Source organism: Grampus griseus (assembly GCF_964374135.1).
Source record: "Grampus griseus genome assembly, chromosome: X".
NCBI lineage: Eukaryota > Metazoa > Chordata > Mammalia > Artiodactyla > Delphinidae > Grampus > Grampus griseus.
Genome location: NC_138999.1, coordinates 87,012,320 through 87,040,001, shown reverse-complemented (window position 1 = coordinate 87,040,001; position 27,682 = coordinate 87,012,320). Strand labels below are relative to the sequence as shown.

The 27,682-nt window shown below is 46.7% G+C and overlaps 1 protein-coding gene across 2 annotated transcripts; it reads right to left on the bottom strand.

The window, feature by feature from the left end:
- Positions 1–73: 73 nt before the first annotated feature.
- DRP2 (dystrophin related protein 2) lies at positions 74–27,555 on the bottom strand (the record flags this gene model as incomplete). Of its 2 annotated transcripts, none has more annotated exons than XM_082681547.1 (22): positions 74–198; positions 517–637; positions 1,800–2,037; positions 3,824–3,967; positions 4,857–4,922; positions 5,187–5,252; positions 5,574–5,710; positions 6,964–7,075; positions 8,942–9,108; positions 9,454–9,611; positions 11,531–11,616; positions 11,839–12,040; positions 12,970–13,044; positions 14,465–14,526; positions 14,842–14,902; positions 16,588–16,666; positions 17,110–17,256; positions 17,624–17,892; positions 19,877–19,997; positions 21,410–21,566; positions 23,154–23,317; positions 27,439–27,555. In XM_082681547.1, the coding sequence occupies 22 exons, from the start codon at positions 27,553–27,555 to the stop codon at positions 74–76; spliced, it is 2,874 nt and encodes a 957-aa protein (XP_082537673.1). The 2 variants fall into 2 exon arrangements, with proteins under 2 accessions (XP_082537673.1, XP_082537674.1); XM_082681548.1 differs by having other exon boundaries at positions 11,531–11,635; positions 11,882–12,040.
- Positions 27,556–27,682: the final 127 nt, after the last annotated feature.

Genomic DNA, 27,682 nt, shown 5'->3' with positions numbered 1-27,682 from the left:
GGTGAAGGCTGAGGGAAGGCTTTGACCAGAACTGGGAGAGGACCGTGGACTATAGGATGGGGATCTGGTTCCATCAGGAGGCCAGCAGAGTGTTGGTAGTCACATCAGAACTTCGCACACTGGGGAAGGCATGGCGGAGCTTCTCCATAATGTCTTCCAAGCACAGGCTGACATCTTGGCTCTTTGACCCCACATCATCTGAGTTGGAGAAGAAAGATGTGGGAAGAGAACTAGAAATTCCCTTATGAGGTCAAGGGGCTGAGGCAGGATGCTGCCAGCTGAAGGTGAACCTATAGCATTTGTATCTTCCCGGCACGATGCTTAGGTACATATGAGGTACTCAACATACATTTGTGGAATAAAATGAATGAATCAGTCAATAAGCCAATCATCCCTGACCCTAAGCTCAAAGCCATGAGGAGAAACTGGTCCCAGCCCTAGCAGAACCTTAGTCAGGAGACCTGGGGCAAGACAAAGCCATGGAGGAAGGGGTTGGGAGGGGCTGGGGGAACTCACCTGCAGCTTGAGTGTCTGGAGTAGTCTGTCCCTTCTCCTGGGGGTGACTGCCTTCTGACTGCTGCGGAGAGGAAGCCAGGGACGAGCCTGCAGAGCCATTGCCATCCGATTCAGTATGTGGCTAGCAAGAGGTAAGGCATGACTTAAGTGGCTTTGCCTTCCTGACCTTACTTTGACAGACTCCCGAGCTTAGAAAGGTCCTTAGAGACATCATGCCCATCCCTTTGCCCTGGGACTTTAAGAAGCTTTTGGTGGTGCCCCAAACAGTGGTTTCCCCTTTCACGAAACTTCTTAGAATATTTAATTACTGAATACCCGCTTCCTTCAACAACATGTATCAAAGGCTCCCAGTTCTTCTAAGGATACCATTGCCCCTAAATATCTCTTGCTGTCATTTCAGCTATAATTAAGCTATCTAGAACTCAATTCCCTCTGGAAATGTAGAGTTGCACACCTGATCCTTGGTGCATGACATAATATCATATGTTAAGACCTCCAGGAATTCATCTAGAGGCCATCCCTTGGAGGATCTGGGGAAGAGGCACAGTGTGGTATTACCTGGTATGGATAATGACAATAATTATTCATAAATTATTCATTTATGAAATGTTTATTATAGTCCTGGCATCATTCCAAATTGTTTAAATGTGTTATTTCATTTGACGTTCACCACAATTCCATGAAGTTGGTATATTTTTATCCCTGTTTTACAGATGAGGGAACTGGGGCTTAGTGAGGCTAAGTAACTTTCCTAACATCCCACAGCCACTAATCAGCAGCACTACACTCAAACTCAGGGCTGTCTAACTCCAGAACCACACTACATCCTATACACTACCTCTCAAAGAGGGAAGCGGCAAAAAGTAACAAGTGATCCCTTCACAGCAAAAATCTTCCTCTTGCCAAGCATGTCCAAACTTGCTTCTTTCCAGCAAACATCAAAGTAGCAAAGTCAACGTTTTGGATGATTCTTTGAACTTTGTTCTTTCAATACCAGATTCAAATGGGTTGTGGGGAAGTGAGCCCTCAAAAGCCCTCCCTGTGCCCTAGGCCCCACGGTGGCTTGAGAGTAAACACACAAGGATGGAATGGAAGCTAGGTACAAGAGAATTGGCCAAGCGATGTGATATAGCAGCCCATTCCTCCCCCCAAATTTCCTGATTGCTAGCCCAGTTCTCTTTAGAAAGTCTTCTAACAGCCACCTCCCAGGAGCAAGGAGCACCTCTCCCCGGCCCACCTGTGCTCGGAGGCTGCTCTGATTCTTCCCCTGGCCTCAGACTCACTTGCAGGAGCAGCTCCCTTAAGCGCTGCAGCTGGGACTCGAGTTGCTTGTTGTGGTCTTCAAGAATCTGCATGCGTGTCTCCAGGCGGCTCTTGTGCTGCCGAAGGATCCGGGCCTCAGCCAGCAGCTCCTCATTGCGGTGGTCCTGTGCCACCTCGGCAGAGCCCTCAGCCAGGGTGGGTGCCTCAGCAGCCTCCTCATGCTGCCACTTCAGGCGCCTCAGCTCCCCCTGGAGAATCCTGCCAAGGATGGAGAAGCCAAGGCCAATGACCTTCACAGGGTATCGACTGTCCAGGGCTCAGTGGCCCCTCATACCTAGGTGTGAGCAATCTCTTTGCTCTCCCATCCCCACCCCCACCCCAGCCCCCAAGCCGTGCTTTTTTTTTTTTGGTCGCAGCATGTGGGATCCTAGCTCCCCGACCAGGGATCGAACCCATGCCCCGTGCAGTGCTGCAGCGGAAGTGTGGAGTCCCAACCACTGGACGGCCAGGGAAGTCCATCCCAGCCATGCTCTTGCTTGAATGGCCATATCCACTTCCTCTCCAACACATATATCATTTACTTTGCCATCATTAGGCCACAGAGCAGAGAGAGCTGACATTTCATATAACAAATGTCTCAGGGCTTTGATGTACTGCTTCGGGGATTAATTCTGACCTTAAAATCAGGCAGAAACACAGTCTGCAAATAAATGAGGCATTAGGGCCACTGACTCACCTACTCCATTTTTAGATTTTTAGATTCCAGGGGAAGACATAATATAAACAAAGGATCACCCATCTTTCCTCTTCTCTCTACTGCCCTCCTCTTTGACCCACTTTAAACACCCATGTTGAGTCATCAAGGAAACAGATTCCAAAGAGTTGGTCTTTGGAGGACATTACTGTTTTTTTCTTTTTTGCAACAGAATCACTCTCTCCCTAGTGTTTCCCAGGGCCTCCCCACCACTGCTCTAGTGCAGTGCTTCTCAAACTATCCATAGCAAAAAAACAGGGGGATTTTTTGATCCATCATGGATCAATACATGGTCTGAATGTGCATAGCTAGTACACAGCTCACGCCACGCATGACTTGCTGCCCAAATTCAACAACACTCAACCTGGCCTATACCCAATTCAAAGAAGACAAGTCCACTAATTACGTGCGTGGATATTGTGGCCATGTCAAATTGCTATGAAAATTTCTAAAAGTTTACTCTCTATTTATGTATTTATCTTGTCTTGAACCAGTAACAAATACTTTGCAGATAGGCCCTGTTCTAAGGACTTGCTAATCCAAATACAGTCTGTAGGCCTGAGGCATGGGCATCCTTTAGGAGCTGGTTAGAAGTGCAGGAACTACGGCCCCACCCCAGACCTTCAAATCAGAATCTGCATTTCACCAAGCTTCCCAAGTGACTTGTATGCACACTAATGTTTGAGAATTACTTTTCTGGGGGTCGTTATTGATTCTACTACACACCCCCAAGGTGTCTTGGATGCTCCTCAGACTCCTGCTGCCCTCCATGCTTTACAGAGGTCAATGCCATCCCCATAGTCTTCTTCACCTTCCCTCTTCCAGTCCTCAAATGCTCTATGCAGTATCATCCTCCTCTTATTACTTTCACTAAGTGATAAGGACCTCTTTCCATTTCCAACAACTGAAAGTTCCTTGAGGGCAGAGACATCATCTCTTCTGTATTCTCTATGTTTGCATTCTCTCTGCCTGTATCTGTTGGGTACTTGGAGATATTTGGGTTGAGTTAAAAAGATTCAAATAATTATTAGGATAGCTAGCTTTTATTGAACACTTCCAATAAGACAGACACTGGCTAACACATTATATGCCTGATCATTTGATCTTCACAAGTGACCTTAAGAGGTAGGTACTCTTATCATCATCCCCATTTTACAGATGAGGAAATGGAAGATCACAGAATATAAGTAACTTGTTCAAGGCCACATAGCTAGGGTGTGGGAATTCAGGACTTGAATTAAGCCGTCTGACTCTAGAACCCACGCAGATCTGTGCCATTGCCACACCTACCGGTTCTCATCCTCTAAGTGGGCCAGGATCTTTTCGAGCTCCCCTTTGCTTTCAGTGGCCATGCTGCACGGAGCCTGCTGTCCAAAGGCTGGCTCCCGGTCTGTAATGGGGCTGGAGTGCCGCAGCAAGTACTGGTCCTCGTCTCTGTGTGGGGGTGGGGAGAGGAAAGAGGGGCCCAGGCATTGAACTAAGAAACAGCTCAGGGTGTGAGTTCTCAGCTCCCACCTCAAGCCCCAGGAGACACATGCTGGAGGATTCCCTCTCTAAGATACATAGAGAGGGGAAAAGCCATGTATTCAGGTTTAAGAGGGATAAAAGTGTTCAAAGGTGGCAGGGGTCATTGTTGGGGGTAGTAGGAGAGAGTGTTTTCAGGATGCCAAGACTCCTGGGTTCTACTTATAGTGACCTGGGAAACAATGAGCAGGTCACTATAACATCTGTGATGTTCCCCCACCCCACCCCCCTTCGCTTTCCCATCCCCAGGGGAATTGTGGCCTGCCTGAGTCCCAGTCCCAGGGCTGGATTTATCCGTGTAGCCAACAATTTCTAGGTCCTCTGAGGAGGCCGGGGACCTCCCTAGAGATGAAGGGCCCCTTCTCTGGGCTATAGCACCAAGGAATCTCTCTGGCCACACTTCAGTCAAGTCCCTGGTATCTCCCCAGGGTTGATGTGGCACTAGATGGGGCATTGGCATTTTGAGCATAAGATAATGGCTCATTTCTGCAACTTTAGTTGAGGGCATATTCTTCTTCCCTCAGAGTTAGGAATAAAAGGATGGGATCTTGCAACAGAAAGGGACCTTGGCAGATGGCAGGGAGGTAGTTCATCCTTCATTACCCTGCTCAGTTGATAGAGGGCAGACTGCTTCTCTCATTAAATACTGTGCCCAGAAAGCAGACTTCCTTCCTTAGGGTGTCAGGGACCCTATCCACACACACCCCACCTCCCACTGAGGATATACCCTCCCCAAGTAGTGGTAGAAAGATCCCAAAGGAGAGCTATTCCTGGCAAATATGTATCTGTGAAAACTCACATGCTGTCGTCTGGGGACAAGCTGTCATTAAAGAAGGAGCAATTTTGACTTTCCATCTCAGCAAGCCTAGGAAGAAAGAGCAGGAACAGAAGGGAAAACAGTATGTGAAGACTGCTTTCATCTCAAGGACTGTAATCCCACAGTAGGATAATCACGTTTGGGGGGCTGTCCCAATTCCCCCTCCCCTGCCCCAAACGTTAGGCCTCGCTGGCTGCTGCAAAGCCCACTGTGCATGTTCCCCTGGCCCTAACTTCATTGTCTTTGCCCCAACTGAAAACTCCTTTCCCCCTTGGACTCCTTACAATTCCCCTCCCCAAAACCTGGTGGTACCTGCTGGCAAAATGCTCAATGCGGGAGTGTGTGTCAGCGTGTGGCAACATCGGGGAAGAAGCTGGCCTAGAAGAAAGCAGCAAAGACTCAGAAGACCAAAGACTGGGTAGCTGGGCAGCCTGTCTCCTCACCACCACCCTTCCACACCCCGCAACACCACCACCAAATTAGGGAGCTCCCAAGAGCTGATGGGAACAAGATACAGAGACTGGATTCTAGTCTGTTTCTCAGGTCAGATTCCTGGTCAGGCCCCAGCTGAACTGCCCTGTCACTAGTTGGGTTTGCCCTGGAAGACTGTCATAGCCCATGTGAGACTCAGCCCCTTCACAGCACATCCCTAGGCTCAATGAGGATGCCTGCAGCCCCTGCTCAGCTACCGGTACTCACGTCTCACTGTAGTCAGCCTCCAGCACTGATTGCACAGGCAGATAACCTCGCTGAGGGTGTTTGCTGAAATAATGCTTTGAGCGGAATTTGTTCTTTAAGGTAGTGGCAAAGTCCCTCATGTTCTCACTGGATGTGGTCTGGGAGGAGACAAGATAGAGGGACTCACCCTAATGGGCTATTCTAGGGAGGTGTGGCCACTCCCCTGGAGCACGGACCATGACTGGTAGTCCACTCTTGTTCATATTTACCACACCTCGCTCCTAGAAAAAGATCTAGAAGGATACATGTCAAACTGTGAACACTGCTTGCCTCAGGGAAGTTAGACTTGAGGGGTGGGGAACGCACTGAGGAGAAAAAGGGACTTTGTTTTATACTTTAAACACCTCTATATAATTTAAATCTTTTACATGATTGTATATTTGTTAACTTTTAAATATCTTTTACATAAATTCTAGGGATGTAGAAGATGAGCAGGAGCTAGACAATTATCAGTCTACCATCTCTAGCCAGTTTCCCATGTATGACGTTAATAATGTTTATTTTAAAATGATAATAAAAGAAAAATAAAGGTCAAGGTCACTGCTTCCATTGGGTCACACATGTTTCTGTGTCAACAGAACTTGGAGAAGAGATGACAGCTCAGGGAGATGGATTATGGAGATGGGGAGGTAAGATGGGAGAGAGCAGTGGGGGGAGCTGGGGATATGCTTGGGACGTTGGGAGAATGTGTGCGGAGAGAGGAATAAAGGAGTTTAGGGAGCAGAGTCAGCTCAGGAAGCTAAGCCTGGAGGTCTGAGTCCTGAACATAGCAGAGGAGAAATTCTGTGGCTGGAGTTCAGGGATGCTGGGCTCAGGAGGCTATGAAGGGCACAGTTTCCAATGAAAGCCCAGTTGATTTTGGGGACCCAGGTAAAGAGCATACCCCCTTTTCACGCAAGAGACGGAGTAATGAAGTTGAGCACAAACTTTGGTATTGACTAGAAGGGATGGAAGCAATGACAAGGTAGCAGGTGAAGACCAGGGGACAGAAACAATCCAGGAAGCTAAGCAGGAAAAACTAAATTGAGCGATCGAAGGCTAGTCACCTGTAACTGCCTTGCTGTCTCTATTTTTTCCTGAGACTTCTCTCTGCAGGAGTATAGTGAGTGTCTTTTAGATGGCCAAGAATGTCCTGGGGTGCTACAGCCAGCTACCGCCCCGGTGAGGGTGAGGGAGAAGCTCTGCTAGAAGGACAGCCCTGGATCCCCCAAATTGGTCAATCACCAGGCCTGTTTGGAGGATGCTCCCCAACGGAGAGCAGAATACAGTGAGCTAATGCTGGACAAAATGGATCAAGCACCCAGAAGCTGAGAGTTGCCTGCCCCTCCCGCCCAGCCCAGAGGCTCCATACCGGGGTGTAATACTCCATGATGGGATAATGAAGCTTGTTGCCCTTGCTGGCCCTGCCTGTCAGGAAGCAGGTCTGGCAGATGTCCACGTTAAATTGTTTCAGACTCCGATACCTTGGGGAAAGGAGAGGTGGTAGGAAACAGGATGCAATGTACTATAATGACCTCCCCCTCCCCCAAACATCCAAATATACACATACATTAAAAGGGGGTGAGGCATGGAACCATAACCTCCTATACGCGGAGCACTTAACCTCCTATGCATAGCAGTGATAGAGTCCTCAGTAGATAACTAGTCTCACTCCAGAGACCACAAATCTCCATGAAATCACATGCTCAGAATCCCAGGAAGTTCGGGAAGTAGCCCTGTCTCACCATCTTTTTTAAAAGGAAGGGTGGGATAAACAACAAGCTCCTACCGTATAGCAGAGAGAACTATATTCAATATCCTATGATAAACCATAATGGAAAAGAATATAAATATATATATATATGTATAACTGCAGTAGAAATTAACACAACATTGTAAATCAACTATACTTCAATGAAAAAAATAAAAAATAAAAGGGAGGTTGGGACGGGGTAAAGAGCTCATTATATCAAATAACCTTCTAAACAAAGGTGGCCTGAAAGGGTCCAGTTTCACAGGTATGACCACCTTCCTTGGAGAAGGCACACTTTCAATATGAAAACAACTGATTCTATCAGCCGTGGGCAAGTTGGCTAAAAATTATTCCCCAAAGTTATTTATAATAATAACTCTATTATGACTGAATATAGACTAGCCCTTAAGATCCAATTCCAAAGCCTGATTGGACTGCGCAGACCTAATAGCATAGCATGGTGAAATGTCTAGACTTAGAACAGTCAGAGGATCTGATATCTTATCCTGGAGCTACACTAGCCAGAAGTGTGAACTCCACCTCTGTGCCTCATTTGCTTATAAAAAGCAGGGTGGTTGTAAAGAGAGTATGTGCTAGTGCTTTAAAGTGGTAAAAACAAGCATTTTATGATGAAAGCCAAATTCAGGGTAGCGGCTACCTTTGTGGGGACAGGAGGGAAATATAATCAAGGAAACTTCAAATATATTGTTTTATATATTATATAAAATATGTATATAATATATAAATTCGTAGATATATAAATATATTATATAATATATATAAATATATTGTAAAATATTGTTTGTTTCTTCAGCTTGATGGTGGGTGCCCACCATGGGGCGCTGGAGCCTGCTCATACAAGCTCACGAGAGCTGGTTGTTAAAATTTCAGGAATTTTCCAAGCCAGTTGTTAAATATAGCCATTATTTAAAAATTAAATTGTATAAACTCACAATTAAGCAAATGGTATTAAAAACAAAGGTAATAAATACTCAAACTCATCACTTCTTATTTCACTATTATCTATGCTCTCGAGGTTGTCTACATCTGTTATACCTGGTGGTGGAAATACTATAAATGGTGTGCAACTGTGTGTCTCTTCCTGACCTCCTATGGGTAGCCTGACACTGGCCACAGTGGGAGTATTTACATCATGGAAATTAGCCAATGCTATATCACGTTTCTCTTTTGCTTTCTAGAGAGTAGCACATTTGCCAGCACACATTTTGGTGCGTAGGTGTTCTCATATGTCAGGATGCTGGGGCTTCTGGGTTCTACTTAATGCTCCCTGAGAAACAATGAACAAATTACTTCCCTTTCTGTGCTGTTCTCCCACCCCACCCCCTTTTGCTTCTCTATACATTTTTATAGGTCTGAATACTTCATAACACAACTAACAGAAAAAAATTTCATCATTTTTGAGTTTTTTAAAAGTTAAACATTCTGCAGTAGAAAGGATTATAACAGTATATCACAACATACAATAGATTAATTGTAATTATATAATTATGTAATGCCCTGTTTTGCAATATATGGTTTATATGTAACATGGCCTATTTATTATTAGTATCACTCCAGCAGGTGTTGCTTTCCCTACCTGAAACCTTTGATGGGGCACTGCCTACAGATAGAGCACTTGGTCTGATGCTTCACTTGTTCAGCAATGGTGACCCGATGCAGAACAGCCAGCCACACCATGGACTGGGGCTCCAAGTTGACCCATTCCAGGAACTGTGCAACTTCAATGACTGGCTTCCCAGTGCTCTAGAGAAACAAGAAGCCCAGTAGTGATGTCTGAGGCCCAGTGTCTTGTGCCCAGAATGGCAGCCCTCAGGGGAGGAGGAGAAACAGCAAGACCTGGTTGGACTCTGGGTTAGACTGTTCTCCAGAGGTGTCCACCTTCTACCCTGTCCTAGTTGACCTGGTGCCTTCCCCTCAGGACTCTGACCCTAAAAGCCCAGAGAACCCTCTGCCCTGTCGCTCCAGCCCAACAAACTCCCTTGCATCTGAGTACTTCAGATCAAAAGCCCAGCTCTCAGTCCTCCCTCCCTTCTTCCCACCGTCTGTCCCATCATTCCTCCTTTCCTCCCTCCCCAGTTCCATACTCACAAAACGGAAGCAACTACGGACGCTGGGCTCCACGTTGCTGCCCCCAAAGGCCGCCACTTCCCCCAGCTGACGGGGCACCTGAATGGCTTCATGAAGCAGGACACCAAGGTGGCGTTGGTCACACTGGCTGCCTGAGTTGGCCACTTGGCTGAAGAGGTCTGCTGGCCCCACCGTAAGTCATGGCCAAGCCCGATACAGGAATGGCCAGAGAATTGGTGTGGGGAGAAAGAACAGAAAAAGAAGACAGGGAAAGAGCACATTGACTTAGCTAATGACTTTTGAAATTGGAATACCTAAAGGTCCATCCCTGACCTTCTAGAAGTCCAGGTGTTCTAAAAGCAGCACTCCTCTGGGTTCAGAGAGAAAAAAGTGAGTCAGACACAAAGACAGAGAGCGTCAGAAAGAGAAGGGGAGAGAGGGGTGAAGACAGAGAGCAAGCTGTGTGTGAGAGCGGTGCCAGACACAGATATGACACTGCTGGGAAAACAAAGTCTCAAGAAGAAAGATGAAGCGGTGTGGGATTCAAGGGTGCCTGAATATGAGTTGCAGTCAGTCTGCCCTATCCCCTCTTGTTCATGTAGCCCATGTAGTCTGATACTGCAGTAATCTCTCAGTTATCCACACAAATGAAAAGAAACACTGGCATGGATAATCCAAAAAAAGGGGATAATTCAAAACATTTGATCATCTAAGAATTCACTCTAAATCATTGTGGAACAGACTATGGTACTTATATATTTGAGCATGGTCTATATCTGCCCTTGTGGGAACTCCCCCGTCCCACCCCAACTTTAGAAAACCTCCTCCAGAGGTTCTTGTCTGTCCGTTTCATACCTCACCTAAGGCCCAGAAATGGAACAAAACCAAAAGGCAGAGGGCCTGGGGTTTATTTCTGGATCCATTACTGACTAGCTTGTGAAACCTTGGGTAAGTCATGAACCACTCTATGCTGCAGTTTCCTTACTTATAAATGGAGACTAAATCATCACTGTCCATCCCGTCTCAAAGGAACATTGGGAGAAATAAATTATATCATAGATATGAACATACTTTGAAAAGTCTTCTTCCCTGTAAATCTTTCCTAGACGGCTGTCCTCACTCTTCTGTGATCTGATATAGCACATATCCTTTGCCATTCAGATTCTTCTAATTAGCACTCTAAAAAATGCTTTCTGTGTACTTCTGTATCCTCTTCTGGACTATAAACCACTTGAGGCAGGGACCATGTCTAACTGGACCTTGTACTCACCACATGTAGCACAGTGGTCAACGCACATTAAACACTTGACACTAATGATGCTGTTGCAGAAAAATGCAAAATGCTGTACAAATGATGGAGGATGGAGGGGAAAGCAAAGGTACTGTACACCAGAGAGGTTCAAACCTACAGAATTACATGTTGTCCACTTCCCAGATAATGGGGATTATTGCACACCACCCACGTTATCACATGGGAAGTCTCCAACAGAATGTGTGATGTAGTTTTTTTTTAATTAATGTATAGTTTTTTATTCTATTTCAGATGCCTGTGTTGATGATGCAGGTTCTCAGGAAACCCCCAAAACTATAAATGCCTTTCAAAGCTTTTGACAGTCAGGGTAAATTGAACAATTCTCAGTGATGTATTATATAGTAAAAACCATTCCATTTATAAAAACCAGCACACACCTGCCTCGTAAACAATAAAACTGTCCTCTTCCACATTTGCGTGATGTGGTTTGAGCTTCAGATTGGGAGAGGGCTAAGCCTGATAGGCCAAAGGGAAATGGAACTAGAAAGTCCAGGTCCTGGGTATCCCAGGATCCCAACTCAGATCCCCATCAAGTAATTACACCAGATCAGAAGAAACCAATGCCCTTGGAGTAACAGTGGGAATAATAACAGGCCTTAGACCCATCTTGGCCTTTGGCTGTTGTGGATTCTTTGCAATAGTTTGGACCAGGAAGCATTACAAGGTAGCCTGAGTAGCCCTTTGCTGAGTCATAAGACTCATCTTCTGCTTATCTTAGACTTTTCTTCCTCCCACCACACCTCTCCCTCCACACAACTCTACTCCAAACTTTGGAGTTGTACTCACACTGCAGTTTTTCCTTCACTTCTGTGCCACACAGGCATGCAATGCCAGTCTTAAAGGACAATGCCCGCATCTTTCCACTGCGACCACTAGGTTTAAAAGAAGAGACTGAGAATATGAATATCTATAAAGGGTTAACATCTTGGCAGTCATGTCCCTCACAGGGTTGATCCCAGCAGGGCTCTGTGCCAGACATGCCCCAAGCTGAGCTGAGTCCAAGTGCACCAGGGGAGCAATTCCTTCCCACCATGCCCACTCCAGATGTCCCACTGAATTTCACCATGGAGGCTGTCAGGACTGCAAGCCCTTACCTATCAAAAACATTGAGGAGCCAGTTGAGGCTCATGTCCACACAGAGTGGCACGTTGACAAGGATGCCTCTTTCCTCCTCCAGTCGTTCATATAAGGCAGTCAGGCAGTGAATGACCTCCACCACATCCATTACATGCTCACTGGCCTGCAGATCATGCTCATTGAAGATCTCCAGGGCTGTGGTTAAAGTTACCAGGTCCACTGGGAAGGAAAGGAGAGAAGGAGAAAGTATAGCCAAAAGTAGAACCCCAGGGACTAGACAGGAAGATATGGCCACCAGCATCACCAAATCTGACTCAATCTCCAGACTAACCATTTGTAAGTATGAAACAAGCTTGCCGTTTACCAAGACCCTCAACCCAAGTAAGGAGAAGGCAGCAGAAGGCCCCCTAAATTAACCCCAAATGTTTCTATACCCAAATGTTTCTTGACATCAGTTTCAAGAAGATGGTGGGATTTGGGTAAACTCCCAGGGGTTGAATACCATTATTTTAAACTTTCTTTGTCTTTACATGCATTTCAACTGCAAATAAGTTGGTCTGTGAACCTCATTCTGAAAACCTAGACACTGGTTATGAAGGCTCAGGTATGCCTGGGTAAATGTGACATAACTCAGGAGGATTTTTTAACTACCTCCAATGCTGGAATCAGCCTAGCCAGATAACCTGGTCCAGGAAGACTGAATGGACAGTGTCTCAGAGAAAAGACAGAAGGCACATTATATCTGCAGCCATGTTGTCCCCTAACCACTGGCATTTGCTTCAACAGTTCTGCTGCTACATCCAATAACCCCAAGATGGTGAAAGAACAAGCCTCCAGTGGCTCCAAACCATTTGCTGGGATACTTCTTGCCATAAAACACTTGCTTGATTATCCGTTTTGGGCAGGGAAGAAGGTAAAAGGAAGAGGATAGCTGTGCGTTAATTTGGAAATAAGTCTGGGGGTTGGGGAAAATAGAAGGGCCCTGGAAAAATCAGGTGTCCACAGCCAGCATATCCCAGCCTTTGGAGAGTCCCCACAAAGCCAATCTACAACACTGGACAGGTGGGATGAAAGTGGGAAACAGTCAACAGATGAGGAAGGGTAGGAGTGGGATGAAGGCTATAAGGGAAGTGTAATAGGAGACTTACGACGCAGTGCTTTCTGGACTCTGCGTAGCTTCATGGCAGTGCGGTAAGCTGAGAACTTAATGTTGTTCAGATCAGCTGCAGAGAATGGAAAGAGACCCACTCAGATCACGGAAATGCAAATTAAAACCACAACAAGATACCATGTTATACCTGCCAGATTGGCAAAAAATAAAAGTCTAACAATAGCAAGTGTCAGCAAAGATATGGATGAATGAGAATTGCTGGTGGAAGTGTAAACTGATACAATCACACTGGAAAACAACTTGGTATTACCTAGTAAAATTGAACATTCATATATTCTATGACCCAGCCAGCTATATATCCTAGAGCAGTGATTTTCACATGTTTTGTTTGTTTGTTTGACCAAGCAGCATAGTTCTTGTTAGCTCCAAACTAGAAATGACCGAAATGTCCATTAATAGTAGAATGGTTGAGGAACCTGTGGTATATACAATGGAACACTCCATGGCAGTGAAAATGAATGAACTATAGTCACATGCATCAACATGGGTAAAATTTACAACATAATAGTGAGTCTCTCTTGGCAGTCAAAGATAAGGCACATGAGCGTCATATTCGTAGCCTGGATAGTATCTTTCAAAGAAGCTCTAGTACACATCTATAAGCATAATTACCTAATGTGATGATAAAATCGTTCAGGAAGAGTATAGAGCTTCCAGTTGAGGGAGGTGCAGAGGGGAAAGGAAAGAAGGCTACTGGAAAAAGCACAAGCACTTACTTCCACCCTCACCTGCTTGTTGAATAGGATTCCCTTCTATTTTTTTTAATTTATTTTTTATTGAGATAACATTGGTTTATAACATTTTGTAACTTTCATGTGAACAAAATTTTATTTCTACTGCTGTATACCCTACAAAGTGCTCACCACCAAGATTTAATTTCCATCTGTCACCATACAGTTGAACCCCTTTACCCATTTCAACTTCCCCCTACCCTTTCCTCTCTGGTAACCACTACTCTGTTCTTGGTATTTATGTGTTTGTTTTTGTTTTGTTCATTTATTTTGATTGTCTCTTTTTATATTCCACATATAAATGGAATCATATGGTATTTGTCTTTCTACTCATGTCACTCAGCATAATATCCTCAAGGTCCATCCGTATTGTCACATGTGGCAAGATTTCATCTTTCTTATGGCTGAGTGTGTGTGTGTGTGTGTGTGTGTGTGTGTGTGTGTGTGATCCAGCTATCCCACTTCTGGGTATTTATTCAAAGAATATAAAAACACTAATTCAAAAGGATATATGCACTCCTATGTTCATCACAGCACTATTTACAATAGCCAAGACATGAAAAAAACCTAAGTGCCTGTAGACAGATGAATGAATAAATAGGATATGGTATATATATATATACACACACACACACACACACACACACACACACACACAATGGAATACTACTCCCTTATATTCTTATAGGACAAAGGCAACTGTATAGATCTCCACACTATACAGGAAACTTGAATTCTTACCTAGGGTTTGGTATAACTCAGTCATCTTGGGATGATCCCAGCATGTGGTCTGAGCCTGGTGGCTACAAATAAAAGCATCAATAGTGCCAGGGTCTATACCACCCCCCAACCCCTCAAACACACATGCACACACCCCTCAGCAATAGGTTGGATGCAAGGAGCAACAGGATCTGAGGGTGAACCCTGAGGATCCCAAAGCACAAGGGTTCACCTTTACCAGGTAGAATCTTGAGCTCTTGAGATGAGTAGGAGGAAAAACTGGAGTGGATGGAGGAATCCCAACAGGTAAGGGGTGAGAGGGATAGATAGAAAAAAAGACAGGAAAAGGAGGGGGTGGGCAGGTGACTGACCCATTTCCGATTCAGATGGTCACTCACTTGATATAGTAGGGAACTTTATTGGGTGAAATTGCTCTTTCCCAAGGAACCTGAACAGAGGCTGGTGAGGGAGAAGAGAAAGAGAAAGAAGCTGACCACTAATGCTCTTCAAGCCCCTGGTTACTCCCCTGCTCTATCCTCTCAAAGAAGTAATTAAGCCCAAAAGGGGATGCCTGACTCTCATTGCCAGCTCTTAACAGCCCCTGAGCATGAGGTAAACACTTTTAAGGAACACACTTCTCTCCCTGACGTTTGGGTGAGGGAAGGAGAAGAGGTTGTCACTGATACCCTCATGTGCCAGAGACATGACAAGGGCATGAACAGGTGGCCTTGGCCACCCTATCTTCTCCCTGAGCTGTCTGCCATTTTATCCATTCAGCAGAAGGCAGCTGGTGTGCTGCTGTGGATATGAAGTGGACTCTACTTTCCTCATGGGGCTCAAAGCCCATCCCCCAGAAGGTCAAGCTTCTCAGTCCTGTGGGACAATGGAGAATGGGACTGCTCACTTCTCTCTGGTGAGGAACTCTGGGAAAGGATATCTCTCTCTGCTCTGTGTCTTTAACATCTGGATGCTCCAGGAGAGGCTCAGTCACCTGGTGAACCTCCTCATTGCAGTTTCCCTGGGTACAAGAGCCCTCTGCAGGTATATCTGCATGCCAGTGATTATAATTCAATAGTTCTAATCACCATTAACATTGATTAAGTTCCTACTATGTGACAGATACTCTGCTGAATGCTCTGTGTGCATATCTAATTTTCATATCTGTACATTCCCACTATCTCCACTGCTGCCACCCTGATCTGGGTCACCATCATCCCTCATCTAGATTGTTGCAATATGCATCCTAATAGGTCTCCTTCCTCCCACTCTTGCCCCCCAACACTCTGTTAAAACATAAGTCGGATCATGTCATCCCTCTGCTCAAATCCCTGCAATCGTTCTCCATTCCATTCAGAATAAAATCCCAAGTTCTTACCATAGCCCTCCAGGCCCTCCATGCTCTGGCCTCCTGCTCCCATTCTGACCTCTTGCTCTCTCCCCTCGTCACTCACTTCTACACTGGCCTCCTTGCTGTTCCTCAGGTATGCCCCTGCCTTAAGGTCCTGGAAGTTGTTCCCTCTGCTCTTCCCTAAGATATCCACATGGCTCATTCCTTCACCTCCTTGAGGTTTCCACTCAGTTGCCTCCCTCATTAAGTCCAGCACTCCCTAATTCACGTCTTCCCTGCTTTATTTTTTTTCCATAGCACTTGTCACCGATTGACTTTATATATATTTTACTTATTTGTTTATGGTCTGGCTTCCTCCTGTAGAATGTAAGCTCTCCACGTCCAAGGATTTTTGTCTATTTTGTTCACTGATGTAGCCCCAGTACCTAGAACAGTACCTGGCCCACAGTAGGCCATCAAGAAATATTGTTGGAACAATAAAGTCATTTAATTCCCATAACTCTACCAGCTATGTAATATTTTCCCTCTTTTTACATATGGGAAAATTGAGGTTCAAAAAGGTTAAGCTATTTTTTTCAAGCTTGCAAAGATATAAAGTCGAGCAGCTGTGACTCAGATCCAGGTCTCTCTGACTCAAGAGCCTGTCCTTTTAACCACTACACTACACTGTTTTATCCTACTGCTTCTTAGATGCCAAGGTACACTCCGCTCCCACTAGGCCCCCAAGGGACAAGAGTAGACCCTCTTGGAAGGTGGCTGAGTTTCTACCAAGTGAAGCCCAGTTTGTCTCACATACAGGAGAGGAAGTGCTGTGACCCAGGCCCAAAGTCCCGGTGGGCATCCTGGAGCTGCTTAAGTCTCTCACCAACTGACACCTATGGAAAGAAGATGCAAGAAGTCAGTGGACTCATTTCAGATATCCAGGGTAGGATTTCCACATGCCTCCGACAATCTCTGTGAATTCCCTCAGAGGCTGCCTCTTCAGTTCCAGATCCTCCCAACATTCACCCAAATCCTAGCCTTCCCATGGCACTCCCAGGGGTCAGAGAAGAGCATCCCTAATTCCAGGCCACAGACACCCTTCATCTGCCCCTGTCTACCCTGAGGGGCAGACAGGCCCCTCTCAGACCATTTTAATCACTTCCTGCAGTTTAGAGGTTGAGAAGCCTGTTTCCTAGCCCCAAATTCTCTACAACTCTTTTCCCACATAGATTCCATTTCAATGCCCCTTCACTTCCTTTGGGCCTGGGTAAGTTGCCCTCCAAGCCTAGTTATACCAAGCCTTTTCCTCATGCCTCACTCCAGGCTTCTCTTTTACCTGTAGCTGTTTCCACCGGATGTTGATCTGCTCCAGGGCCCGGGAGTTCTCCATTGACAAGTGCACATCAGAAATGGCAAGTTGATGGGCCAGATCATTCACCAACTTCACTCCATCTTTCATGGGGAAGAATTCTTCTTTGAATAGCTATAGAACCAAAACCCAAGTGCCACAGTAGGTAGAAAATAGGAAAGAGGAACCATTAGTCATTTTGTTTTAATAGCGCAACCTCAGTGCTTGCCTATTAGGGCAACCAGACTAAGGTGTGTGTGGGGGGGGCATTGTCCTTATCCTCTTCCTTTTCTACTCTCAGAAGACACCAGGGAAAGAGAAGCCAGTAGAAGGACAGAGGAGACTTCAGGTAAACCAGCCCCCAAATCTAGCACAGAAACTGGGACAGACTCTATTGAAGTCCAGGGCAACAATGGAGCCTCAGCAGCAGGAACACTGTCAGGGTCTGGGAGGAACATCTGGTCCCGGGGTGGACTGTAGCCACAGGAGGGGGCCTGCATACCTTAAGAGCCTGGATGTGCTCAGGAAGTGAATCAATGAAGAGATCCCCAATGGGCTCCCAAGTGGCTCGGACTCCCTCGGCCTGAGTCAGAGTCGCGCTTAATTCCTCCATTGCCCCTTGGATCTCCAACAGCTGCTCCAGAGTGCGCTCAATGTGGCGGTGCTGGTCCACACAGCGGGCTGTCAGCTTCTCCCATAGTTCACTGGCCACCGTTGCCTGCTTCCACACAAAGCGGCTAAGATTCTGGATCCGCTGTCTGGGAGAGGTATCTGCAAGGGCAGGCACGAAGTCAAGTCAGGCCAGCCAGGCAAGGATAGCCATGGAAAGACAGAGACAGATAGCCCTTTGTAAAATGTGTGTGTGTGTGTGCATGTACGTGTGTATATATATTCACACACAAAAAAATGCATTTTTTCATAGTTGAGCTCCTTTTGAAGATTCAGCTTTTTAAAAAATTAAAATTTTTATTTTGAGTTCATTGTAGATTCACATGCAATTATAGGAAATAATACAGAGGGACTTCCTTGGTGGCACAGTGGTTAAGAATCCGCCTGCCAATGCAGGGGACATGGGTTTGATCCCTGGTGCAGGAAGATCCCACATGCCGCGGAGCAACTAAGCCTGTGCACCACAACTACTGAGCCTGCACTCTAGAGCCCATGGGACACAACTACTGAAGCCCACGTGCCTAGAGCCTGCGCACCACAACGAAGAGTAGCCCCCGCTTGCCGCAGCTAGAGAAAGCCTGCACGCAGCAACAAAGACCCAACGCAGCCAAAAATAAATTTAAATAAATAAATAAAGCTTTCCTGTGGTCTCACATCACTTCCAGCTCCTGCCTAAATTCTTTAAAAAAGAAAGAAAGAAAGAAAGAATACAGAGATCTCATGTACCCTTTAGCAAGTTTCCCCAAATAGTAACATCTTGCAAAACTATAGTATAATATCACACCCAGGATATTGACATTGACATAATTCACCAATTTTGTTCAGACCTCCCCAATTTTACTTGTACTAATTTCTCTCTCTCTCTCTCTCTCTGTGTGTGTGTGTGTGTGTGTGTGTGTGTGTGTGTGTGTGTTTTGCTCTATGCGATTTTATCACATGTGTAGGTTCATGGACCCACCACCACAGTCAGGAGACCATACTAGTGTTTTCCACTTATTATATCATGAGGATTTCCTCATATTCTTAAAAAATGGGCAAGGTAAAGAGTGAGTAAAATATTTAAGATGTGTAGTGAGACAAATCATTGAGTCCTATTCACATGACCTTGGAATGCGATTTTGCATTAGCGTCTGCTGCCCACTTCCTTCCGAAAAAGGGAGGTATTTTATGAAGACCCAACAAAGGAGAGGTTAGTATAATTTGCCCAGCCTTTCCACCTAGGCTCCTAAATTGTAAGTTTCCTCTTCCTCCCTCAGATCTCCCCTCAGAAGTATATTCAGAGCCCCCAAACTCCAGACTAATTGGAATTGTCCTGCTCTCTTGAGCTCATTTTATCTGAGGCCCATTGGACAGTAAATTGAGTACTAGTTAGTACTCAGTAGGAGGGGCTCGAGGTAAACTGAGAGGGTCGACAGCATTGACAAAGGGCTGCATTAACAAAGGGTCCTTTCAAGCTATACATAACCAATCTCAGAGGGTTGAAGCCTCTTTCTGGAGAAGAGGGCGTGCTGGGCCACCACTCAGACCTGAGCACCACGGATCCCACCCTGCTGCCTTATTTAAACCTAGACCTACAGTGACCGACTCTATTGATGAAAGAGGGCCAGAACTCACCAGGGTCAGAATTAAAGAGCCACAATCATTTTTCTTTTCAAATGCAATCACCAAACCTTTTAGAATTTTTTGAAAGGTTTTTTTTATTTTCTGGTTGATTATAGCAGTGCCACATGCCTCTCTATGTTGTAATAAAGCAGTATGCTTTTAAAGGACATACTACTACTTTTACTTACTGAGTTAGTTTAATGCATTTGAGTCTTTTTTTTCTTTTTCATGCCTTATTAAATGGCCACACATGATGCTCCAGAGAGCTACATACAGCTTTAGGCCACACGGTCATCTCCCCTGCTCCGGGCTCTGTTCTCTTTGCTTTATCTTATAGTGTGAATCTGGCTTCTTCCCAACTTTGGACTCCCAGGAGAAAATTATCCTCCTAGGTAACAGTTGAGAAAATGAGTTTGGGGAGGGCAGGAAGGTGTTTAATGGTTCACAGCTCAAGAAGAAGATGAAAGAGGGGAAGATCACCCACCTTTGCTCTCAGAGCGAGGCTCCTCTAATTCATCAAATGGGTGCTGGGACAGGAAGGCCTGAGCTGACTCCAACACAGAGTAGATATAGGGGCCCCGAGACTTGACATCTTCCATAAAGGCCTGTGAAGTTAGCAACGTGGTCAATGGGGAAGGAAAGTCTTTCAATTGCTTTGAAATCCATCCTGCAATTGACAATCTTTCTTCTCCTCAGTGCAGCTTGATCCTTTGGCGTTATCCTGTATCTTTGGGCTACTCAGACTAAAGAAGAGCAGTCTTCTCCTTAGGCAGAAGAATAACTCTGACACTGGAAGGTCTATTTACTCTGAAATGGGTCTGTCTATGCCACAGGGTAGAGTGAAATGTGGGGATTTGGTTCTGGGAATCTTGGTTTTCTGGAAGACTCAGAAAGTCCTCTGTGAGGGGCTTAGAGAAATCAAAGCCAGGATGGGCAAGATTTATATTAAAATTTTAATTAGTTTTTTTGTTGAAATATACACCAATAAGAGTATACAAATCAAAAGTGTACAGCTCAATGACTTTCCATAAAGTGATTCAATCTCTGTAACCAGTACTGAGATAAAGAAACAGAACTCCACCAGCATCCTGGAAGGCTCCCTCATGACCCCTTCTGGTCACTCTCTCATTCCCCCCTCCCCCAAGGTAACCACTATCCTGACTTGTAACACCACCGATTAATTTTGCCCATTTTTTAACTTTATATAAATGGAATCATACAATGTGTGCTCTTGTTTGTATTTGGCTCTTTTTTCACTCAGCATATTGTCTTTAAGATGTATCCATGCTGTGGCACACATTTATAGTTTATTTTCTTGTTGTATGGTATTCCGTTCTGCATTCATCTTTTAAATTGAGATATAAATGATATATAACATTGCATAAGTTTAAGGTGCACAATATACTGATTTCAAACATTTATGTAATATGATTGCCATTAGCTAACACCTCTGTCACATCACATAATTATCATTCCTTCCGGTGCATTCTGGATTCATTTTAAGAAGCATGTTGTTATTTTCTGATTATAGAGGTAATATATGTCACAGAAATCTTAGAAATCTCAGAAAAGTATGAAGAAGAAAGTTAAAAAGAACTCTGATTTCATCACTTGGATTTAACCATTGTGAAGATTTTGATACAGTTTCTTCTTCTGTTTGTATACATGTGTATACATACATACATATCTATATTGATTTTTATACAGTTGAGATCCACCTGTATATAGTTTTGTATCCTGTGTTTTTTCACTTAATATTATATTATGTTCATTCCCATGTCCCCATTACAAATCAGCGCAGAATTTTAAGGGAGGTCAATATTTGATGGGAAGAATAGAGGGGAAAGATTTGACTTATTCTCTGGAGTACTATCCACAGACCAGTAGGACTGTACACAGCTTCCTGTGACTTTAAGCATCTAAGCAGAGACTGGGCATCCATCAGTCAGGGTGTTGCAGAAGAGATCCCTTCCCGATGGAGAGGCTACACACCACGGCCTCTGTAACTCTAACCTACCGCGTGCGTCTCCTTCTCTTGTTGCACCAGGGCCACATCCCCTTGTAGGGGCAGCTGAGCTGACAATTCCTCATCCTTTTGGCTGAGCCAGTCAATAATCTCTTGGAGAGGGAGCTGAAGCTTTCCACTGTGATCTGAGAAGGCCTCTAGGCGGGCGCTGCACACAATGGTAAGACCAGTGATTTTCAATCCTCTTGTTAAGTTGCAAAACATTTTTCCCCAACAAATACATATGTGGAACCTTAATATATAAACAGGTGAAAGAGGTGCTGCTCTGGTTGAAGTGGGAGGAGGCCCAGAGCCCTCCCTCTGACCCACCCACAAAGGCTCCCAAGGCACCTCCAGAGGGAGTACGGTACCAAAACACTTGGCAGACGTCAGCTAATTCAGTTGAGTGTCCAGCATCACGCTGGGAAGGGTAGCGAACTGAGCAAGGCCATTAGAGGTGACAGCTGTCTGGTTGCCCTCTTGTCCTAGAGGACCTCAAGTCATGCCAAACTGCTCATCCTCAGAGGCTTCTTGGAGGCTGCCTTCTGAGCAGAAGCGGATGCAGTAGGTGGAAAGGGCGCGTCAGGTGGCTGAGTTTGGGCATGCACGTGTGTGAGGCTGCATACAAATACAAGCAGCCCAGGGGTCCCAAAGGATGAGGACAACATAGGCTGGAAGTTTGATATATGGAAGGAGGAAAATGGGTACCGCATAATCACCTCTGCTTGCCTTCCCCCACAAATGAGCCATGAGCTGAGGTCCAAGTGGTAGGAAGCCAGAGGCCAGCCCAGGCTGTGTGCATCCATCGAGCCCATTCCCCTCAGCCGACAGTGCTAACTAGTCCTTGCGTCCCTACCACGTGGGCCAAGCCTTTTACTACATTTTTGCTTCCACTAATTCTCAGAGCAACCTCGTGAGGTAGGCACTGCTATTACCCAGAGAGGTTAAGTAATTTGTCCAAGGTCACACAGTTAAGTCACTGGTACAGCGATGATTTGAACTCAGGTTTGTCTGATTCCAGAGCCTGCATTCTTTCAACTTCTCTACACTCTTCATCCCCGCCAGAACCCACCAGAAGCCAGGAGCTTGGTCTTTGATGATAGGAAGTAGAAAGGAAAAGTGTGGGTGGGGGGTGGGGGCGGCAGGGGTTATAGAGAAGGGTAGAGGAAAGAGGAACAACTGATACAGAAATTGCCTGCAGGCTCTTACTGATTCGCCCTTACTTTGGGGAGGCATGGGTGGGTGATAAGCAATAGACAGGAATAGAGGGATAAAAAGATGGGAAAGAGAGTAGATGAGATCTACCAAGATGGAGGACAGTTATGAGAGGAAGAGGGGGAGGCAGTAATCATATCCTCCATTTATACATCTGAACTTATACATTTAAGTTCAGAAAGCATTTTCATATCTTATTTGAGTCCTCACAACAACACTGGGAGATAGTTAGGACATCTATTATTCTTCTACTCATTTTTTTTTCCTTAAAAAATACAAACAAGTGGAAGCTAAAATTCAGAGGTTACTCAAACCAATTATGCAAGGTGACACAGCTATTCAAGACTGAGGTTCAAATCCAAGTCCCCTGACTTCTGACCCAGTGTTCTTCCCCCAGTTCCAGAGAAGGAAAAGGAGGAGAAACAGAGGGTGAGGCTGACGAGAAGGCTGAGAAGAGGATGATGAGCTACAGCAGCAAGAGGAGCCCAACACCTTCCCAGACAACTCCCTAAAGCCCCTGTTTCGAGGGGCCAGGCCTTACCGGAGGCTGTGCGACTTCTTTTTGATTTCATTCCAACACAGATTCATGGCTGGTGGTTCCAGGGGTCCAGCGGCACCAACAGACCCGTTGAATAGCTTTGGGCTTAGGTAGGGCACCCCAGCACCATCATGAGGAGGCGCAGGGGTGCTGGCAGCAGCTCTAACCTGGACAGAAACACAGGCACCTCTGTGAGCCCTGGAGTGTGCCACACCCTGGTCTGCACCAAGTCAAGCGTGGGACAAGTGTGAACAGAGGGAGAGAAGGGCTGGTTCTGGGGTGTGTTCAGGGGTGGGGGTTGAGAGGAAGGATGACTCCATGGCTCTGTTCATGGCAAGGTCCTCTCTTGGTACAGGTCGGTCACTTTTAACTGCTGACTCCTATCATTATCACTCTTATAATTGCAAATTGTGCCAGGATTACTGCCCAGATGGGACCCTAGACGTATTTGTGTTAGATAAGAGCTGCTCAGAATTGCCCAAACATAGGCAACCATGACATTCAAGGTGAGCTGCAACTCTTACTTCAGTGTCCCACAGTTTAGCCAACCTTCTAGAAAAGAAAGCTGAAGGGCTGTCCCACAAAGTTCCAGAGAGAGAGAAAGAGAGAGAGAGAGAGCAGCCAGAGAGAGCCATCAGTAGTAGATGATGTCCTACTTCCAAGTGAATCTAGGCCTTGGTGCTCCCTCTTCCTCTTCCCCGCTCACATTTTCCGCCACAGTCAGGAAGGCTGGAAAGAGTCCTAAAGAGCACTGTTCATCTTCCACGGGTTGAGAAAGGGCTAAAGCAGCATTTTGGGTCCTGATCTCCAAAGGACTCTGACCAGAGTCGACAGCTAAGAGGACCAGCCGTGGAGCCTGCCAAAGTCTCGCCTTGGGCCGTCAAGTTCAGAGCCCGTCACTTGCTCACCCTGTAGGGTACTGTGGGGTTTGGGGGAGTGTGGGTTGTGCCAAGTAGCCCTTCAGGAGTTAGCTACCTTGAATGCAGTGCCAAACCTGCGCAGCCAGGGGCAGAAGGGTGTGGAGAGCAGGGGAGTGTGGAGAGGAAATCTCAGCCTCGGGAAACCCACCTGCCTGCCTGCCTGTCTACCTCCTCACCTCCTGTGGAAAGCACACGGTCCTGGTGGCTGAACCTCCTCTTGTCTCCCCTTGCCCCCAAACCATACCTCCTCCCCACACAAGACTCTCAGGAAGTTGGGAAACCAATCATCCCATTCAGACCACGGCTCGAAGTTCTTAACACACAGTAGGTGCTTAATAAATATCTGTTGATAAAATTAATGATGCCCAATCTATAGAATAAAAAATATTCAAGATTTAAAAAAGAACCCACAGCTCGCAGCCACACACGGAAGGAGAAGCGGGAGAGCAGCCAGGCTCTGGGGCAAAGCTCTGAGTGCAGTTGCCTTGCGTCCCTGGGAGCGGACCCTACCTGTGCCGCCTGGGGACCCAGTTGCAGGACTGGACAGCTCCATGATGATCCCTCCACACAAATCTGGACCCAGTGCCTGGTGAGCTAAAGGTAGAGTCCTGACAGGCTCTGAGCAGGCTCCCTCAGGGAGGGTGGGCAAAGCTGAGCCAGGCCAGGAGGCGGGATCTGTCACCCTGTTTGTTTACTGACCCCCCAGGAATCCAGAGGGGGCGGCTATGTCAGGACTCCAGACGGTGAATCAGGGCTTTGTCCCTGGGGAATTCCGGCTCACTCCCAACTGGGCCCGCCACACCGGGGCCAGGAGGGCCCTCCCAGACTGGCAAGGATGGTGAGAGTGGGACTGAGCATTCCATGGTGCTGAGGAGGGGCACGAAGAGGGGAGCTTCTGTTGATTTATGTTCCCTTTCCCTGGAAGACACAAAGGACTCACTCTGCCTCCACCCCCACCCCCTGAGGTGAAGGAAAGGATCAGACTGCTTTGGTGACAAACCTCTGGTAAGCAATTTCCCCAAGGTCTGGAAGGACAATGAGCTTGGTGATAAGCCTTGTCCTTGACCAAGTAAGCGTCCTCAGAGGCAGTGAGAGATGTGTGTGGCACACCTGGGGACAGAGCTGTGGTTGGGAAGGTGGGCAGCAGAAGACTGACCCAAGCCCACAGTGAAAATGAGAGAAGAGGGAGAGCCTTGTCCCCACAGACCTCCGCCTGCACTCTAAGGCCAGGGGGAGATGGATGGTCAATGGGCAATCCCCCCTGGACTTTTGCAGGGTGGGGAGAGGGCAAGAGGGAACCCAGAAACTCCATGCAGGGATCCAGCGCCAGAGAGGCTCCTGTGCCCTGCCTGTGCTGTCATTGGTCCCTGGCCTGAGGGGCAGGGCCCCTTCTGGAGGTGGCCACTCTTCTCCTTTGCCAGCAGACTTGGCTGGAGAAAGGTTAACATTCCCAAGCTGGGCCCCCACCCCTCAGCACTGAGGCAAAACCCTTCATTTTGACCAAAAAGAGTTCTGTTCCAATCCTCATTTATCTCCCACAGAGTCTTCTGGGCTTTCCACAGTTCCACATTGTTTCCATGCTGAGGCCCACCTACAGGAATAGTTAGAGCAGCTGCCTGACCCTTTCTGGGACTACGGGGTAGAGCCTTGCGGGGTGGATGGGGGATGGCAGGGGACAGCAGGCCAAGAGCAGGGAGTGGCTCTAGCTCTGTGTCGCAGCTTGGCTTATGCTGGGATAATTGGTCCCAAGCCAGTCTCACAGTGTTCCCCAGACTGGGAATGCCCCAGAGTTAGAAATGGCCTCTTGTGATCCAGCCACAGCCTAGTTGTCTGGTTCTGATGGAAGCACCCACGATGAGCTGGGCTCCACCCATGTTAGCCTTTCATTCCCTCCAGCCTTCTTCTCAGTTTCCTATGCCCCCATTTGGCTCCTTTACTATGCTCCATCACCCTGTTTTCCCCTCCGAGTTCCCCCTAATAATCACAAGTCCCCTGGGGCAGAGCCAGGCACGCAATAGGCAAATAATGAATAATCATAGTTTTCTTTCCCTATCAATAGCCTTCTACTTCTGGCTTTTGTGGCCAAAATGTTTGCTTCTCACTCCCCACTCCCCATAGGGCTCTCTCCTTATCTCTTGAAACTTTAAGACAAAGTCAGAGCCATAGAAAAGGAAGAGAAGAAACTAGACAGTGACCGAGGAGAGGACTTGGTCTCACCATTCTCTGTCACAAAATGAAGCCCTCAGGTCCCGTTGCCAGGTGGAGAAGTTTGGAGGGGGTGGGCAATGAGCAGGGCAAGCCTTATGGAAGGACCCATGCTTCTCAATCCCTCAACCTTCTGAAAGCCCCAGTCTGGGGAAGGGGTAGGTGCACAGGGGGACTCTCAGTTGACACTGACTTTGAGAATACGTTACAAGCAGCAAATTCTCTCTGGCTAGACATGTGAAAACAGCTTGGGAGGACCTGGGTCTTATGCCTCTCTGGACCTTGACTTTCCCTCATTATTCTCCCCCAGATGGGCTCCCCAGCACCTACATTCTCCATCCACGCCACCTCTCCATCCGTGTCGCTCTCTTCCTCCTCCCTGTATATTCAGCTGCTGTTTGCAGCTGAATAGTGACTCAGCGCTGCAGTCCATCTGTGAGATACTAAGAAACAGTACTTTCACATACTCCTGTGGTCTCTGGACCCCAAAGCATTGTAGGGCAAGCCAAAGTATGCTGATACTTCTCTCTTGTCTAGTCAGCTTTCCCTTGGACCTCCCTAATTGTCAGGAAAGGGGTCTGCCCTCTTGGGATTACTGCCTCTCACACATACTCTGACCACCTAGAACATATGCAGGTGGGCACACGCAGCACCACCACTCCACTTCTATAGGAGGAGAGAGACAGGAGAGGCCAGTATGAAACTCAGGGGAGCCTTAGTGGGGTTAACCCACTGTGAGTAAGACTAGGGACTTGAGAAGAAGAGCCAATGGAAGGAGAGGGAATATTCTGCAGGTATGGAATATGAGGTAAGCCACAGAGAAGTCAAGACAAAGGAAGGTCCTGTCTTGTCCTTGGCTATACCCTGAAGGATCATGCTTTTCTGGGACCTCCCTTGGGAGGTTAACATAAAACCAGCCCCCTCAGCCATTGTGGGCCCTTTGGCTTGTCCAGCTCAACACACCTCCTTTGCCCCATGCCCCCCCCATAAAAGGCCTCATGAGTGACAAGGATGGGCCAAAGGAGACCTCGTGCTGTCCAAGAGGTTTCATGTATATGGACAGTACCCCTGAGCTTTAGGAAGCATGGATACCCACAAGATCACACACAGATCATGTGTCCACCCTGTCTCCACAGGTCTTTCTTTTGCTCTCGGCCTCTTACCTGAGGCTGGGGGCAGGTGCTTCGGAGGCTGCTGCTGTGATGGAAGTGGTCAGCTGCCCGCCACTCATGACATCGTGGGAGGGTATAAGGGCATCCCTGCATGACCATAGGTTGCATCAGAACTGAGGCTCATGGGGGGGCGGTGAGGATAGGCAGTGCACCAACCGCTGAGCATAAGCACCTGGAAGAGTAACAAGGAGAAATTTAGAGTCAAGATCTAGAAAAGGACTGCAAATCCACCACT